Raw genomic sequence first — 19,437 nt, 5'->3', positions numbered from 1 at the left:
TCCGTTGTACAAGAAAGAATATTATACCTAACAATCCTATCACTAATTACAAGTTATAGACACAAACAACGGCCCCACGCCCCCAAAAGAAAAAAAGGAACAAACCAAGCTGAATAGATTAAATAAATATTCTGTAACGAAAACTCTTATCTGATTAGCGTTTTAATCCTAATCTATAATACTTTTAAGCGCAAAATTTAAAGAGATGCAAACTGATTGGACGACCTTGTACATCTCCATATCTATTTTTTTTTTTTTTTTTTTTTTTTTGGTTTTTGAGAAACATATATAAATGTTATTCCACAAACAACATTAATTGAGATTACAGTAAGAAAGAAAAAAAATATTCAAAACATTAACAAATAAGAAATTATAATTTTATCATATACGAGAAGGAAATCAATCGGAAATTAAATCAGGAATAATTTTTCTTCAAAGAGAGACATATTTTCTTCCTCCAATGTAACCCAAGCTTCGATTCCATCACCTTGTTTGGTATCCACCAAAACTATTGTGTTCTTGAATGCTATACTCGTGCTACTTACCCACACAGGCTTTCCAAATCCGAAATCAGTTTCATACAATGGAAATTTACACCAACTTGTGCAGCTATAACGTTCCATTTCCTTAAAAACTTCTCTCCCTTTGAAAAACTCACTGATTATTGAGAAACCTTCTTCTCCTTTAAACTTGGTTGCAATCTTGCTAAAGTCGTCCACTGCTTCCTTCATCTTCCACACCATCGTTCTCAAATCCATCTCGCTTTCATTTATAACCACAGGAACCACCCAGAAAAGGTTCCCAATGGAGTTGTCAGGTAAAGGCGGCTTCATCCTTCTTCTTAAATCCACTGCCTGAAACAGCACCGACGGTCTCGAGGACGATGACGATCCTGTCATTGATCGAGAAGCAGCCATTGCCGTTTTCAAGATCAGAGCCGAAACCACTTCAACACGGGACGGGTACAGTTTCCCAATTAGACCAACTTCGACCTTGAGATTGGCAATCTTTGAAGCTTCGAAAACGAACCTCTTCGTCCTCAACTTTCCTGGAGGTGGCATGAGGTTTGGTCGTGACATGAAGGATGATAATTCTCTCGTCTTCAGCAAAGAGTCTCCGACGAACACTGGCGGCACCCGCAGCACTGCTTCGCCTGAACCACGTGCGGTGGAAGTCCAGCCATGAAGGATGGTAAGCAGAGAGGATACATCGAAAAGCTTGTGGGAAAGACACACGCTAATGGCGATCCCTCCGCATTGAAAGCTTGTGAGTTGGATAAGGGCTATGCAACCCGGTGCTAGTTCTAGGGTTTTCGGATCGTTGGTTGGAAGAAAATGGTTGAGCAACTCAGCTTCAGGTTGGGTGAGAATATCAGAAAGATTGCAAGCTATGTTGGCTTCAACGAAAAGAGCTCCTTCGTCGCTGCAATCCACAGAAGTGTCGTTGTTGAGACGGCCTGCCATTGGATAGAAAGAAGTTAGGGTCTGAGAGAGAGAATTCTTCAAGCGTTTGGAGTAGTAAGCACAGTTGGTTTTGGTGTCATCGGCAGAGTAGAAGAAGATGATAAGGCCATAGATTGGAGGTTGAATCTGATCCAAAAGAGAGAGTTTGAAGTTCTTAAGATTATAAGGAGTTGGAGAAGAGGGTTTGATTCTCTCTTTTGCTATCATATCAACTTTCATCTGCATATTATCTTTCTTGCTTAATTTGATTGCTCTGCTTCTTTTTTATGAAGCTTTTCCTCTCCTCAATTTGTTTAAACTATTCAGTTACTTGCAACTCTCTAAAACTTATAGTACATATAGGCTAGTTTTGTTTGCTTTAATAAGAAATCAATTAGCAGCTTTTGTTTGATAATATTATTGTATGTCAATATGATAGCTAGCCAGCTGGTTTTTTGACCCTTGGTGATAAAACTCCAATTTTGTTATTTAGTATAAGCAAGTCAATTGGAACGAATATTTATATATAGATATTCTCTCTCTTCTTTAAAAAAAAAATAAAAAAATTGAAAAATCCAATTTAAATACGTTTACAATGTCACACATTATACAGAAATCTTGTGATAGTTGATCTGCTTTCAAAATTCACGATTCATTGATTAATTATTGCTTTCTTATCTGTGGACCATGTATACAAGGCCATTGCGCAAAACGGAAAAAATCTTGTGATAATTGATCCCTTTTGAAAATTCGAGATTCATTGAGTAATTATTGCTTTCTTATCTACGGACCATATATATATGGCTATTGTGTAAAATGGAAAAAAATAAATAAATAAATAAATAATCATATAGCTTCTAAACCATTTATCTTAAATGGTCTTTTCATAAATTTTTTGATATGTAATAAAAATGAATTGATATGATTTAATATTTTAATTCTTTTTTATTATTTTATTAGGCGGCCAAATGTTGTGGAATCCGCAAAATGCAGATTTAAAGAATATCGTTGTTGTAAAAATTTCATTGCTGGGAGGTTTTTCATAAAATAAAAAATCATTTAGCAGTTCTTATTATATGGGCCCAAAGTCTCGTGGATTGATCTTTTACGGCTGCCCTTTCGATTAGACCTTTTGTCCGTAATTAAAGGTATCTCTAGGTCAATCAAAAAGGGCTTTTTTTTTTTCTTTTTTTTGTTTTTTTAATCTCTAGGCCAATTCAAAAGGTCTTTTTCTTTTTTTTTTTTTGGGGTAGGTTGATTTTTTTATTTTGAAAAATCTTGAGAAAAAAGATCTTGCGTGTTAGCTTTATTAAGTAATTGATAATTATTCCGCCTAAGACTTATTATATTTATTACTAGTGGTATTAGTATCAATATTGATACAAGCTTCAATTTATACTTTGTTCAATTTTATTTTAATTATATTTAAACACCATATTTTAAAAAAATTATTATTTTTTTCATTTTTGTTTTCAATATTTATAAGACAATCAATTTGTTAGTATTTTTTGTAAGTTAATTTTAATAGTTGAAGGTTAAAATTGTATTTTTTATAAAATTATTCAATTATAAAATATTAATTTTTAATTTCCATTTGACATAACAATTAAAAGTAACAGATAAAAACTGACAGATTTATATTTCCTGAAATTGTGAGACTAAACTATAATTATGATAAAACTGAAAGGATCAAATGAAATTCGTCCTTTTTTTAAATGTTGTATATGATTATTCTTTGAAATTGAATGCAAGTTTTTATTAGATCCCGGACTTCAATAAATTATATTTATCCGCGGTTTGTATAGTTTTAGCAGATATAGTAATTTTTATTTTTATTTTATTTTTTGGTTCAGAAAAGGAGAATGTGAGTATTCTATTCATTAAAAATAAATGAAAATTTGATTTCCTAAAAGAAAAAGAAAGGATAGGGTAAAATTGCCATTAAACTTAACATAATGGGCTGGTCCAGAGATACTGAGCCCATTTCGTAGAGACCAAGCTTTGATGCGGCATTAATTAGGTTGGCGATGTGTCCAATGAGCAGTACTCATGGGGTTGGCAAACGACACTCAAGACGTTGCAGCAGAAAAGTTGGCTCATTGTTTAACTAGAGCTTTCCAAAAATAATCCAACAGAAACTGAATAATTAAAAAATGAATGTTTAAATGTTTGCTTTCTTTGATACCAAGTCAGGGGATGGAATTGATCAGTTAATTTGGATGACAAGGACATGGCCCTGTCTGAAGCAGACCAAGAGATCCTTTCTATAAATGTTCAATATATATGTTCAATCCACCTCCATATAGCCCCTATGGCAAAGAATTTCAAGTTTAATATGGCCCCTTATGCAAAGATAACATGTATACTTTGAGTTCCACACTTATATTTTCATGTGAATACTTATTATTATTATTTTCTTCGAGTCTATTTGTTTTCCTTTTGTAATTTATTTTGTTTACAATATTGTTAATCATATCATGAAAACAAATATCTAATAAAATTTGTATGTATATATATATATATATGTAATGTCTAATCTTCAATTGTTACAATATATATTTCTACTTTGTATTAGACACCATGCTACGTGCCAAGTGCTAAAGTAGCCTTAAATGTTTAAAGAATTAAAAAGCAAAAGGGTAATTTGCGACTACAATGTACAAAAAGTCTTTACTGAAATATTAGTGATCACCAAAAAAAAAAAAAAAAAAAATGCCATGACCAGGCTGTGATAAAGATGCTAGCAGTGATAGAATATTAGATAATGGTGTCCAACCGGGTTAGGTGTAGCTGTGTATTATCCTATTAGCTGTACTATTTATCTTTATCTACAGTGATATATCAGCTCACAAGAGTTTGTATCTATCTGGTAACTTGTACAGGCTTTAGATAAGTCTCCCATCTCTTGTATATATTTCTGGAACTTGCACGTGAAATACAAGTCAATTACCTTTGGTTATTTCATTTATTTTTAATATTTTACATGGTATCAGAGCATTTCTAAAGCTCCAACGAGTTATTTCTTTTGATCCAATGGCCAATAACTCATCTTCCATTATGTCCTCTGCTGTCATTCCTGCTCGTGCTATTCCCAATTTTACAGATGTTAGCCTACCAAATTATAACTTTCCTTTTCGTTTGGAACAACATAATTATCTCATTTGGAGATCACAGATGCTACCTGCCATCATCGGAGGTAACATGGAATCGTTCATTGATGGAAGCTTGCTTCCTCCACCAAGTATTGTTATGGTCTCTTCCACCAACGATGGACAAAGTGTGCAGACTTCGGCACCAAATCCTAACTTTTACAAATGGAGAAGACTAGACCAAGCCCTTCTTGGCTGGATACTATCTTCCATCTCGCCAGAAATTCACACACAGCTAACTAAGGCTTCAACAGCACTAATGTCACTAACATCTCATCAACTTTGGTGTTCAATTGAACGTCTCTTTAGCAGCCAATCACGAGCAAAAATAATGCAATTGAAAGTCCAATTTCAAACAACCAAGAAAGAATCAATGTCCATGATAGAATACTTCACCAAACTAAAAAGCATAGCAGACTCGTTAATTATGGCTGGTTTTCATGTTTCTGATGAGGATTTTATTATGCAGTTATTAGCAGGATTGCTATTGGAGTATGATGCAATTGTAGCAAATATTAACTCCAGCCGTATATCCCTTGATATTGAAGAGGTTCAGTCTCTCTTGCTGAATCAGGAAGTGCGCATTCTTCAAGCCAATTCTCCTGAGATTATGTCAGCTCAAGTTGCTGACAGACAGGGAAGAAAATTTGTTTCTGGCCGAAGCATTAATTATGGGAGAGCTACAGATACTACTTGTGGCTATGACTATAATACAAATATTGGGTCTTTAAGTATGAGAGGTAATAATCCTTCACAGGGTCGCGGCAGAGGACGTGGAAGAGGAGGTCAATATAATAATAATAATAATAGAATTTTTTGTCAAATATGCAAACTCCCAGGACATGGTGCAGATAGATGTTGGCATCGGTATGATGAAAGTTTTACTGCCCAAAATAATAACAAGGCTTTCTATGTCTCTCCTGATGTGGTGGTTAATCCTGAATGGCTGATGGACAGTGGTGCAACTAATCACATTACTTCTGATCCCTCAAATATCACCAAAAAAAGTGATTATCTGGGAGATGACAAACTTGTTGTTGGTAATGGTCAAGGTTTGCAGATTAAACATATTGTTTGCTCAAGTTTTAATACTCATTCTGGTTTACTTAATTTACAAGAAATATTGCATGTTCCCCATATTACTCGAAATTTGTTGAGTATTTCTCGTCTAACTAAAGATAATAATGTTATTGTGGAGTTTAACTCTAAATTTGTTTTTGTAAAGGACAAGGATTCGAAGAAGGTATTGCTTCGAGGAAGGCTTAAAGACAGACTCTATCAAGTGTTGCTGCCCAAAATTTCTAATCATTTTTCTAGGAATTCCAGTTTGTTTCTAGCATCTTTACATAATAATCCTGAACATTTTTATTCTTTTCATACTAAGTTTCCTATTTCTCAGTTGTGGCATTATAGACTTGGTCATCCATCATCTCTGATAATGAATAAAGTTGCTTCACAGTACAATAATTCTTTTTCTGTTAGTTCTTCTTGTGATTCCTTTTGTCCCTTCTGTCAATTAGGCAAAAATAAAAGGCTTTTTGCCCCTCCCTCGCATACTGTTAGTCATACTCTACTAGAATTAGTTTTTTCTGATGTGTGGGGCCCAGCACCTGTTGAATCATTTGAAGGATATAGATATTATATTTTATTTGAAGATAATTTTACACGTTATTCTTGGATTTATCCTATGAAACAAAAATCTGAAGTAACCAATATTTTCCTTCATTTCAAAAAAATGGTAAAAACTTTGACTAATAAAAAAATTAAAGTCTTCCAAGCTGACTGGGGAGGAGAGTATCGTCCTCTTAAAATTGTTTTACACAATTTTGGAATACTTTTTCAACATCCATGCCCTCACTCTCATAACCAAAATGGCAAAATAGAACGTAAGCATCATCATATTACTGAAATTGCTTTAACTTTGCTCGCTCAAAGTTCCATGCCCTTTTCTCATTGGTGGGATGCTTGTTCAACTGCCACATTTTTAATAAATCGACTCCCTACTAAAGTCTTAAATTTTCAATCCTCTTTTCAAAAATTCTTTCATAAAAAATTTGATTTTTCCTTTCTCAAGAGTTTTGGTTGTGAGTGTTTTCCCTTTTTAAGACCTTATCGCTCAAGAAAATTTTCTTTCCATTCTGAACGTTGTGTTTTTATTGGTTACAGTTCTTCTCATAAAGGATACAGGTGCTTGAGTTTAGTTTCTGAAAAAATATATATATCCTCCAATGTCATTTTTAATGAGTATGTATATCCTTTTTTTGAAAAAGCTGGGACCCACAACCAAAATTCCTCTCTTTCTTTTTCTGTCTCTCCTTTTTCTATTTTACCTTTTAACAATTTCATGTAGGACAACACGTCTGGGGCATCAACACGTGAGGAGCCTTCTTTAGTCATGCCAACTTTACCATCTTTTAATCAGTCCCGTCCAGAAACAAATCAAGAAATAGACTCCATGCCTAACATTTCTTCCTTGCATCATACCTCCTCACCTAACCCGTCCTTTTCACCACCTACCACAACCTCCTTTTTAGGTGACCCCCAAGCCTCCATTTCACGTGCTATTAGAATTCTACAAAATAGTATTTCACCACCTACTCCCACTCATACCTCCCCACCTACTCCCACTCATATCAACTCCCCTCATTCCACTCCATTATCGGGTCATCCTATCAATTCCTTGCAACCTACCCATTCCATGGTCACCCGTGGTAAGGCAGGCATCTTCAAACCAAAATATTATTCAGCATCTCTTCAACCTGCCTCATCGGCTGTTGAGCCACCATCTGTTGAGTCTGCCCTCTTATGTCCTCAATGGAAGCCTGCAATGGAACTTGAGTTTAAAGCTTTACAAGACAACCGCACCTGGATTCTAGTGCCCCCTCACCTTACTCAAAGGTTAGTTGGTAATAAATGGGTCTTTAAACTAAAACGCAATCCTGATGGAACAATCCTTCGTCATAAAGCCCGTTTAGTGGCCAAGGGGTTTCATCAAAAGTCGGGCCTTGATTTTTCTAAGACCTATAGTCCTATTATTAAACCTTCCACTATTTGTGTTATTCTCTCCATTGCTGTTTCCCGGGATTGGCCAATACGTCAACTTGACGTTAATAATGCCTTCTTGAACGGTGTTTTAACGGAGGATGTCTACATGCCACAACCCACTGGGTTCATTGATCCTGCTCACCCTCTTGCCGTCTGCAAACTTCAACGGTCTCTCTATGGTCTTCGCCAAGCTCCACGTGCCTGGTATGATCAGTTAAAACATACTTTGACTACTTGGGGTTTCCATAATTCCAAGCTGGATTCTTCCCTTTTCTATTTCCACAACACTTTGGGTGTGGTCTGGGTACTTGTCTACGTTGATGACATCCTTGTTACTGGTAATAATATTTTACTTCTTGATAAGTTCATCAAAAAGTTGCATGACAACAACTCCCTTAAGGATCTCGGTCCCTTGAATTTTTTTCTTGGTATCCAAGTTCATCGGAGCAAGCATGGCTTACATCTTTCCCAACATAGTTACATCAATGATTTGCTTAGTCGGGTCCAGATGATGAATTGTAAGGTCAGTCCATCCCCTGCCAGTACTTCTACTCAACTGGCTGCCTCCATTGGTACTGCTTTTTCTGACGTTTTTTTATATCGGAGTACAATTGGTGCCTTACAATATCTTACCATTACAAGGCCTGAAATCTCCTTCATTGTTAACAAACTTAGCCAATTCATGCATGCTCCTACGGATGTCCATTGGTCTTCCTGTAAGAGAATCCTCCGATATCTACAAGGCACAAAACATATGGGATTATGGATTCGACCCTCTGCTGGTCTTTCTCTCACCGGTTTTGCTGATGCCGATTGGGCGTCCAATCTTGATGATCGCAAATCAACTAGTGGCTATTGTATCTTTCTTGGCACTACACTTGTCTCTTGGTCTTCCCGAAAGCAGAATGTCATCGCTCGCTCCAGTACAGAATCAGAGTATCGCGCTCTTGCTCATGCTGCAGCTGAAATTTCATGGCTCCAACAATTATTGAAGGAGTTACAAATATCATCCTCTGCTACCCCTGTTCTTTGGTGCGACAATATGGGCGCCGGGTCCTTAGTTGCTAATCCCGTATTTCATAGTCGCACAAAGCATATTGAAATAGATGTCCATTTTGTTCGAGATCAAGTAAAACGACAGCAATTGGACGTGCGTTATATTCCTACTCTTGAGCAAATTGCTGACATCTTCACCAAAGTCCTATCCACTGCTCGGTTCAACCTTCTCCAAGACAAGCTCAATGTTGTCTCTCCCCCATTTCGCTTGAGGGGGGATGATAGAATATTAGATAATGGTGTCCAACCGGGTTAGGTGTAGCTGTGTATTATCCTATTAGCTGTACTATTTATCTTTATCTACAGTGATATATCAGTTCACAAGAGTTTGTATCTATCTGGTAACTTGTACAGGCTTTAGATAAGTCTCCCATCTCTTGTATATATTTCTGGAACTTGCACGTGAAATGCAAGTCAATTACCTTTGGTTATTTCATTTATTTTTAATATTTTACAAGCAGCTTCAAAAATTTATATATATATATATATAAGTATATGGAATCCGCTTCTTCAACCCCTGGAAACACAAGGCTATCATGTCAATTAACATTGATGCAGTGCTTTATATATTTTAGCTTAGCCCTTGCAAACTAATTATAAAACTGAGATGAGTAAATTAAATATCATAGTCTAAATTTAACTATTATATTGCTAACAGTAACAGACTGCTTGGTACGGCATTGGGTCTTGGTCAAATGTTAAAAAACCACCATCATCTGGGTCACCTGTTTTGCGATGAGATATCAACCTTCATTTCCATTTTCTTTTTCCTTTTCCTCCTCTTTCTTGTTTTGTTACTTAGTTTTCTTTTCTTTTTCTTTTTTTTTTGTTTTTAAATTACCAAAATTTTGAGTAATAATTAACTTAAGCTTTCGGGGGGCATCTATATACTCAACTTCGAATTTCAAATTATTATTTTAGAAAAGAAAAAAACCTCAACACCTTATACACCTATTGGTAGATAAAGAAAAAAAAATTTGAAATAGAATATCAATAAAAGAAATGATAGAAAAAAAAAATTAGAATTTTAAATGAAAATATTGGGCTTTTACATTATTAATTGACAATCAATGACATAATTCAAGAAACAAAAAGACTCTCAGAGAAAAGAAAATATATAAGATATTGTTGAAACATGGAAACAAACGGAAATAGTACTTGAAAACATTTATTTATGGCTGCAGGATCGATTCTGCATGAACATGCTTTATTCATCCATGGATTAATATAATTTATTTTCCTTGTTGGAGTTTGATCGGTGAAACATGGCGATGAATACCCCTCGTCTTCTTCGAACTTAGCCATATATCTTCCTGGTTCAAGCTAATCCAAGCTCCAAATCCGATCCCCTGACCTAGTGTCATAAAAAGAGACTAAGTTCTTATATGCTGCAGGAGGCTTCCAAGAAATAGAGGATTTCCCCACCCAATATCAGCTTTGTACACCGGATACCCTTCAATTAAAGGCTTGTAAAGGTTAAAATCACATCCCCATTATGGTTTCTCTGTAATGCTGTTTAAGGAACTCCCAAGTTCTCATCCGGCTGTCATAGTTTCTTCAAAAGCTCAATATTGATTCGCTTTGCAACAGCATCCCTTAATGGACTCACCAGTGTGTCCTTGTTTTTCAAAGATATTGGAACCGATATATATTGGGACGTCAAAGTAGTTGCAGAAATAATTGTCTTCTAGTTTGAGCTCCATCATATGCATCATTTTGCAGATTCTGTCTGCATCTTCCTTCGGTTGCGTGGAGACCAAGAAACGCTTCCATATGAAACTAGATAAAGCCTCGATACGAGTTTGTCTTTTGTCGTACTGTGCCTATGTTTTCAGAGTTCGAATATCTGCTGATGAGAGTTGCTATTAGCAGCAATGTCCAACAGAAACCTTTTAGCCAAAATATTGTCCTTTACCATCCGACCGTCGCCGAATCAAAGGGAAATTAGACATATCTACGGGAGGCAAAAGGTTGGCGTTTCCGAAATTGGGAGTTCTGATCAAACCATTTTCGCCTCGAGAGATTGCAGACCAACTGTTGAACATGAAGAAAGACAAGCCATCTGCAACCATATGATTTAGGCCTATATACGCCAATGCTCAACCCACCACAGCTGAAGGAAAATGTGGAGGCACTCCTTATTTCAATGTGACACAATGTCACAAGATTAATTTAAACTTTATACCAATTAAAATTGATTTGCGTGACACGCATATTTATAACCATATTTTTAATTTTTAATTATTATATTTTATGGAATTCGCCACATAATACAAGTAAATAAAACTTGGATACTTCATTAAAGTAAAAAGGAATGTATCCACGCTGATGTTTTTATAATGCCGCGGATTATGCAAAGACCAATTCGATCGCCTTTTGAAATTCTAAATTGACTAATTTAATAATTTCTTATCTTGTGGACCATGCAAGGGTATTGCAAGCAAAACAATAAATTTTGTTTGGATTTTTGAGGTGTGAGAATAAAAAAGATATTAAAAAAAAATTATTAAACTTAAATATGATGGCATAATGGGTTGGTCCAAAGGTTATGCACTTTTGAAAGAACAGACACCGAGCCCATCTGATAGAAATTAAACTACTCTGATCTGAGGCTTGGCCGGGCCATGTATTTCCAATGAGACGCAGTCCTCTAAAATCCAACAAAAAGTGAATTATCCACCCTATAATGATACATAGCCAAATAAAATTTTAAAGCTTCCTTAATATAAAAAAGAGTGCCTTCACATTGGTTTTTGACAATGTCATAGATTATGCAGAAATCTTTTATCTCCTTTTGAAACTCTAGATTGACTAATTAAATAATTTCTTATCTTGTGGACCATACAAGTGTATTACATTCAAAACAATAAATTTTGTTTGGATTTTGGAGGCGTGAGAATAAAAAAAAAAAAAAAAAAAAAAAAAAAAAAAAAAAAAAAAAACCCATTAAACTTATATATGATGACATAATGGGCTGGTCCAAAGGTTATGGACTTCTAAAAGAATAGACACCGAGCCTTGTGATAACAATCAAACTTCCACTCTGATCTGAGGCTAGACTGGCCCATATATTTTCATTAAGATGCAACCCTCGACAATCCAACAAAATGTGAATTATCCACTGCATAATAACATATAGACAAATAAAATTTTGATATTTCAATACTTCATTAAAATAAAAAGAAGTACCTCCACACTAATATTTTTACGATGTCACAGATAATGCAAAAACCTCTTCTTGCCTTTTGAAATTCTAAATTGATTAATTTAATTATTTCTTATTTTGTGGATCACACTAGGGTATTGCATGCAAAACAATAAATCTTCTTTGGATTTTCTAGGTGTGAGAAAAAAAAAAAAAAAAGATAAAAAACCATTAAACTTAAAAATGAAGACATAATGCGTTGATCCAAAGGTTATGCACTTCTAAGAGAATAGACACCGAGCACCATCTGATAGAAATCAAACTTCCACCCTGATCCAAGGCTAGACTGGGCCATATATTTCCAACGAGAAATTTTTTTTTTTTTTTTTTTTTAAATCCAACAAAAAGTGAATCATCCACCACATAATATCTAACCAAATAAAACTTTGACATTTTATTAAAGTAAGAATGAATGCTTCCATACTTATGTTTCTACAATGTCACAGATTATGCAGAAATTTGTAATCGCCTTTTGAAATTTTAGATTTAACTAATTTAGTAATTTCTTATTTTGTGGACCACACAAGGATATTGCACGCAAAACAATAAATTTTGTTTGGTTTTTCGAGGTGTGAGAATAAAAGAGATAAAAATAAAAAATAAAAATTATATATATATAATTAAAAAAAAATAAAAAAAATAAAAAACCATTAAACGTAAATATGATGGCAGAATGGGCTCGTCCAAAGGTTATGCACTTCTAGAAGAACAGACACTAAGCCCATCTGATGGAAATCAAACTTCCGCTGTTGTAATGCTGGACTGGGCCATATAGATCCAATGGGATACATTCCCCCAAAATTCAACAAAAAGTGAATTATACATGAACCAAAAAAATAAAATAAAATATTCCAAAACAAAAAGGAAAGACACAGTTTGAATTTCATTTATGTAAAATAATAATAATAATAACAAAAAAGTAAAATTTATATATGCATAAATACTCTATAGATCTTTTATTAATTTTAATTTCCAAAAAAAAAAAAAGTGTACACATTTTAAGTCAATTTTTTCTTCATAAAAGAGTATTGAGGAAATTTTATTAAAAAAAAAAAATTGAGCTTATTTTAATAAAGGTAAATTTAACAAACTTTTGCATGTTAATATGCGCGCACACACATATATGTGTATATATATATGTATATATAATGTTAGGATAAGCAATGTCTCCCATAAAAAATGAGCCATAAATATTTATTACCAGACAGTTATATAGAATAGAATCATAATTACATACAATTGCCAACGATAAGACTGTTGTCCTCCAACAGACCTCACCCATATTGAGAAACTCGTACATATATGGAATGATGTCAATTGCATATTCAGGAATCAATCTACAAAAACACTTGGATTTGACAATGCGAATAAAAGAAGTTGAGGATCATGTTGGAACAATGCCAAGTCTTGCTTACTGAGAGTGACCAAAGCTTCAACCCCATCATCATCGTCTTTTGCGTAAGTTCACACATTGGACCATTATGGTTAGAATTCAATACTTGAAGCTGTTTGTGTTGGGGTCCCAATGGTGACTTGGCCAGTAGCTGGAGAGCAGTTTTACAGTGAGAAATTGGTGACCCAGATACTTGGAATTGGGATTGGTTTTGAAGCGGAGAAATGGGCTACAATGGTAGGAGACTCTGTGAAAAGGAAGCCATAGAGAAGGCTGTGTGGCGTGTTATGGTGGGGTGAAGAAGCAGAGGAAACAAGGAAGAGACGTAAGCCATTTAGGAATATTGCAACAACGGCTGTCCAACAAGGTGGCTCTTTCTTTCTTGGACTTGGATTCCTTCATTGAAGAATTGAAAGTTGAAATGAATGCCAGAAATTGAACATAGAAGAAAATTAGCTTGTTTTGTAGAGGACATGGCTTTGATTAATTTGGATGATAAGAACATGACTCTGTTCGAAGTAAACCAAGAGGTCCTTGCTATGTTTAAGCCACCTATATTGCCCAAACGTCAAAGAATTTCATCGTTAATATGATTTAGTTCAACCCCTTGTCCAAAAATAGCATGCTTACTTTGAGTTCCAGTTCATTTTCATGAGAGAAATAATAAATTACTTTTCTTCGTAAGAGGGTATACAGCAACTTTACTTTTACAAACGGTTAGCTTTCCCAACATAAACGAAAAGTCAACAAACTTATGCACTTGCTTCAATGAACCACATATTCTCAAAGAATTTATTAATTAAAGAGCTAATTAATTTAGCTTTTACATAATCTGGAACCAATCTACAAAACACTTGGATTTGGCAATGCAAATGAAAGAAGTTGTGGATCACATTCAAACAATGCCATGTCTTCTTCACTCAGAGTCACCCAAGCTTCAACACACTTTCTTTTGTGTCCATCAGCCTGAAATAATTGGTAGGGCAACCATTAGCAGTCATACTCATCCAGGTTGGCTTTCCCCAGCCAAAATCAACACCATCATAGAACCCAAAATTGCACCAACTCGTACAAGAGTACAAGTTCTCTTTGTTTACTCTCTTTTTCCTATATTCCTAGATCAATTCTAGTGAATCATCCCCTCCAAGTTCTTTTGCTAACTTTTCATCGAATTCTGCAATTCCTTTCCTCAGTTGAGCCACCAAATCTTTCATCTCTCTTTCAGTCTCCTCTTCCACAAGTGTAGTACCAGAAGCGAGAATTAGATTCCCGATGGAGTTTTCTGGCAATGATGGATCCACCCTTTTGCGTACGTTCACAAATTGGACCAAAGTGTTCTTCGAAACGCCTGAATTTGATCTCTTTGCAGCCATTGCACATTTCCAAAGGAGAGCTGTAACAGCTTCAGTACGCGAATGTCGCTGCACCGATGGACTGACAGCTTCCGCCTTAAGAGCGACGATCTTTGAGGCATTAAAAACATACCTCTTTGTATCCATCACCGGCCTTTTGAAGTCAATTGGAGGAAGGCGAAGGCCAAGAGATCTTACAGGGAAGAAAGACGAAGGTTGATCATAATGTAGAAGTGGAAGTTGTGTTAGACCATGTCCACTAGAGATTGCAGCCCAGTGTTTGATGAATGTGCAAAGAGTTTATGCATCTGCAAACCTATGCGACATGCGCAAACCTATTGCTAATCCGCCACAGTCGAAGAAATTGAGTTGGACAAGTAGTAGAGGCATTGTGACAGCTTTGAGCGACTCAATTTCAATGGGAAGGAAGCGTTTTAGGACCACCATATCTGGATGTTGTAGAAAGCTTGAGAGTGGGCTATGGATTTGAGCTTCGATACAAGGAACTCCATTGTCATCACATTCAATGGTGGTGTTATTCTCGATCCTTCCGGAAAATGGGTAGAATCGAGTTAAGGCTTCTGATAGAGATTTCTTTAGTTTGTGTCTTCTTTCTTCAGTTGTAACATGGTTTTTGGGGTAGAAAAGAATTGAGTGGGAAATAAGCTGGAGCATCCAGCTGATCTAAAAGACAGAGTTTGAAGCTTTTAAGGTGATCTGGAGTTGGAGATGATGGTTTAATTTTATGGTTACTTTTCCAATGATGTCAATCTTCATCGTCTTCCCTGCCATATCTCTTGAATTAATTTGATAGCAGGGACGGCTAGCTTTTCTTACTTCTCATTGTGCATTGAAGTTGATATGATTCACATTTTATTTTAAACACAATCATGAATATTCAATTAATTAATTTTAATACTTGCATAGGTTTTTGGCACTTTACAGTGATCATTTGTTGTGATCCACCATTATAAATCTCATATCAATCTGGTGTCACATGGAGATCACTAACCTGATTAATTTATAGATTTTTTTATTTATTTAAACATTAATAAAAAAATTTATTAAATAAATTCAAACTCTTAGCACTTAAAATTTTAAAATGTATACGTTCAGTTTGTATTTATATTTCGTCAACGATTTCTAGGCAACAAAACCTGAAATAATTAAATAAATTAGAAAAGAAACCTACAAAGAAGCAAGCCGTGCATGACAGAAAAATATACAATACTTCCACACCATTTCCACATGTGCTTGTGAGTATCAAATAATTAATTAAACATGACAACAGTATACCGAGTGAATAATTAATTAAATCAATAGGTTCCATGCAATACTTGCAAATAATTAATTAATTAAATAGGCTTTTAAAAAAAGATAATGCATAATTTATAGTATTTAAAATATAAATTATAAATCAATTCCATATCGATAGATTTTTGTTATAAATACTGAATTGTTTAATTTTATGTATAACAAAAAATTAATAAAATAATACATAACGCTATTAAACGGTGGTTCACGTGCAATGCACATAGCTCATGTCTAGTGTGTGTGGTGGTGTGCCCGTTTATATATATATATATATATAAATATATGCTGATAAAATTGTTAAAATGAAAATGCTAGCGTGGAACTACGCCACGAAGCTTAGGAGCACCGACCTTTTCACAATTAAAGACATTGGACTTGCACGTTGGCTTCCGCAAGTGCAAAGAATGTGTTTTTTTTTTTTTTTTTTTTTCTCCTTTTTTTTTCTGTTGAATAACATGTATAAAGACTTGAATAAATAATTTGAAACAAGTACCATGTACTTGGCCTTTAGGCCTCTATATTTCGAAGTAACAGACTACTTGTACTACAGTCGGTAGATCTAATATTCTACACATTTGCTTTATGTCTAAAAAAAGCAGATAAGTTGGTGAAGTCGGGAAAGGTCCAGAAAAGGACAGCCGTTTATATCATCGTGTGAAAACATGTATGTTTGTGATCATTAGTCAATCTTCTTCATCTTCTTGAAGTTGTAAGAAGAGGGTAGATCAACTTTATTACATATTCTTTTTGAAAAAAGTTCATCTTGGATATCTACATTTTTCTTTAGCTTTTGTACTTTCTAAAGTTCAAGAAATTATGTCTTGATGACAACCATATCAAAAATCAACGAGGATTGGGGATTCACCACGTGTAATGTTAAGAGATCGTACGGCATGAAGACATTGATAGCAATACAGGGAAGTGCCAACAAGGCAACAACGGTTCTGCCTGACACGGTCTGGAAAAGACTAGAAGATATTAATAGTGCCTGAGACAGTTTGGAAAAGACTAGACGATATTAATAGTACGTGGCATCGGAATTGAATAAATAATTGCAAGAATTTAATAAAAAATAGCAAATATATATACATATATATATATATTGTATATTATTCCTTTAACGTTAATTTAAAAAAACACATATCACTAGGTGAAGTATAAATTGACTTTCCTGATCAATATTTATAGCTTTCCATGAAATACGCTTATAAAATTACTTAATTATATTGGTAAAAAAATAAAAAATAGAAAATCAAAATTTCTTAAAGAAAACACACATTTAGGTCAATTTATCTGATTCTGATATAAAAGGAAACTTTTTCTCAAAGTGAGCTATTTATGAAATATATTTCAATCAACTTCTCCTTCCTTACCCAGTAACTATTCCATTGCTAAAAGTCTCGGATCTCATAAATGGAAAGCAAAACCCATAATCATCATGAGCAGCTTCACATAATCTTCTTCCCTTACATGGCTCAGGGCCATTTGATACCCATGTTAGAAATGGCCAAGCTATTTGCTTCTCGAGGTTTGAAATCAACCCTCATCACCACCACTTCCATTGCACCTTTCTTCTCCAAAACACTAATTTCTGAAACTTCTCATATCGATATTGTTACTTTCGAATTTCCTTGTTTGGAAAATGGATTTTTACCAATTGAAACCATCTCCAAGCTTGGTCCTCAACTTGATCACCTTCTGCAACAACACCGTCCTCACTGCCTTGTCGCAGACGTGTTTTTCCCGTGGGCCACCGACGTCGCCGCCAAATACGGGATTCCGAGGATCGTTTTCCATGGAAGTTGCTTCTTCTCCATCTCTGCTTTCCTATCCATCTATCTCTATGCTCCTCACAAGAATGTCTCTTCCGATTCCGAGCCATTCGTCATCACCAATTTACCAGGAGATATACAGATCACTAGAGATCAGATGCCGGATTTTCAGAAGAACGACGACCATGAAGACAACGAAAAGCCATTTACGAAATTTTACAGAGTTGGTATGGAAGCTGAGATGAATAGTTATGGGGTTCTGGTCAACAGCTTTTACGAGCTCGAAAAAGACTACGCGGACTATTACAGGAAAGGTCTTGGGATGAAGGCATGGAGCATTGGTCCCCTTCTCCTATACAATAAGCTTGATGAAGAGAAAGCAAACAGGGGAGTAATGGAAACCTCCATTGATGCACACAAGTGCTTGAAATGGCTAAGTTCTAAGAAACCCAATTCGGTTGTTTATATATGCTTTGGAAGTTTGACTGATTTCACTGATTCTCTGCTGGTGGAGATCGCATCGAGTCTTGAAGCTTGTGGGCATGATTTCATTTGGGTTGTTAAGAAGAAGAAGAAAGAAAAAGTACATGGTGAAGAAGAAGAAAAATGGTTGCCAAAAGGATTTGAGAAGAGAATGGAAGGAAAAGGACTAATTGTGAGAGGTTGGGCACCACAAATGGTGATACTTGAACATGAAGCAGTAGGAGGATTTGTGACACATTGTGGTTGGAATTCAATCCTAGAAGCTGTTTGTGCTGGGGTTCCAATGGTGACTTGGCCAGTTGCTGGAGAGCAATTTTACAATGAGATATTGGTGACTCAAATACTTGGAATTGGAGTTGGTGTTGGTGTGAAGAAATGTGTTAATGTGGTGGGTGATAATGTGAAGAAGGAAGACATAGAAAAGGCTTTGAGGCGATTAATGGTGGGTGAAGAAGCAGAGGAAATGAGGAAGAGAGCCAAGGAATTTGGGAAAATGGCAAGAAGAGCTATCCAAGAAGGTGGCTCTTCTTACTCGGACATAGATGCCTTTATTCAAGAATTGAAAGTCCATAGTTATTCAAGATAGATTTTTCATTTTTTTCTTTTTTCTTTCTTTTTTTTTTTTTTTTTTGGTTCTTTTCGTTTTTTAATTTATGGTGGAAATAAATTATCCATTTTATGGGTTTTCGTATTCTTTTTTTTCTTCGGTAATAAATTTTGGATTGCTTTGATCTAGTGTAATGTTAAAAATAAGTATAAGTTGTAAAAAAGAATTTAAATAAAAAAAATAAAAAATTAAGAAAAATCATAAGAATAAAAATAATACTATTAAAAAGTGTAATAAAATGATTAATTAAACTGGTTTACCTTAAGGGAAGGCGATCACCTACTTTTTCTAAACTAATATAGATTTTCCATTTTGGGTTTCTTTTTCAAATCTTAAGATGAAGAAATTATGCATTTTTTGTCATCTACTGGTAGTAAACTTAGACTTGTTTGTCCATTTTATGTTTAGAAAATGTAAAAAAGAAAATAAATTAAAAATGATATAAAAGTAAAAATAGCAATATAATTTTTTTTTTTTTACAAAATAGTAATACAATGTCAATATTGATATACGACGATACGTACAATGAAGATCACTCATCCTTTTTACATAATTGATTAATCGATTTGTTGTTAAATAAAAACTCTTATGACCAAAAGTATGTATATATATATATATA

The 19,437-nt window shown here is 34.7% G+C and overlaps 3 protein-coding genes across 3 annotated transcripts; 1 reads left to right on the top strand and 2 right to left on the bottom strand.

Moving 5' to 3' along the window:
- Positions 1-296: 296 nt before the first annotated feature.
- On the bottom strand, positions 297-1,843 carry LOC107406300 (acyltransferase Pun1-like). The gene has a single exon (XM_016013410.4). The coding sequence runs from the start codon at positions 1,686-1,688 to the stop codon at positions 411-413; it is 1,278 nt and encodes a 425-aa protein (XP_015868896.3). The 5' UTR covers positions 1,689-1,843; the 3' UTR covers positions 297-410.
- A 12,562-nt stretch (positions 1,844-14,405) lies between these two features.
- On the bottom strand, positions 14,406-15,089 carry LOC107428409 (vinorine synthase). The gene is made up of 2 exons (XM_016038944.2): positions 14,959-15,089; positions 14,406-14,901 (listed from the first exon to the last, which is right to left on the bottom strand). The coding sequence occupies exons 1-2, from the start codon at positions 15,087-15,089 to the stop codon at positions 14,406-14,408; spliced, it is 627 nt and encodes a 208-aa protein (XP_015894430.2).
- A 2,256-nt stretch (positions 15,090-17,345) lies between these two features.
- LOC107428412 (UDP-glucose flavonoid 3-O-glucosyltransferase 7) lies at positions 17,346-18,867 on the top strand. The gene has a single exon (XM_016038947.4). The coding sequence runs from the start codon at positions 17,370-17,372 to the stop codon at positions 18,795-18,797; it is 1,428 nt and encodes a 475-aa protein (XP_015894433.2). The 5' UTR covers positions 17,346-17,369; the 3' UTR covers positions 18,798-18,867.
- The last annotated feature ends 570 nt before the right edge of the window (positions 18,868-19,437 follow it).

The sequence above is a fragment of the Ziziphus jujuba genome, chromosome 12 (genome assembly GCF_031755915.1).
Source record: "Ziziphus jujuba cultivar Dongzao chromosome 12, ASM3175591v1".
Lineage (NCBI taxonomy): Eukaryota > Viridiplantae > Streptophyta > Magnoliopsida > Rosales > Rhamnaceae > Ziziphus > Ziziphus jujuba.
Note: the sequence above shows the minus strand (reverse complement) of the source record. Positions and strands in the feature narration are given on the sequence as shown.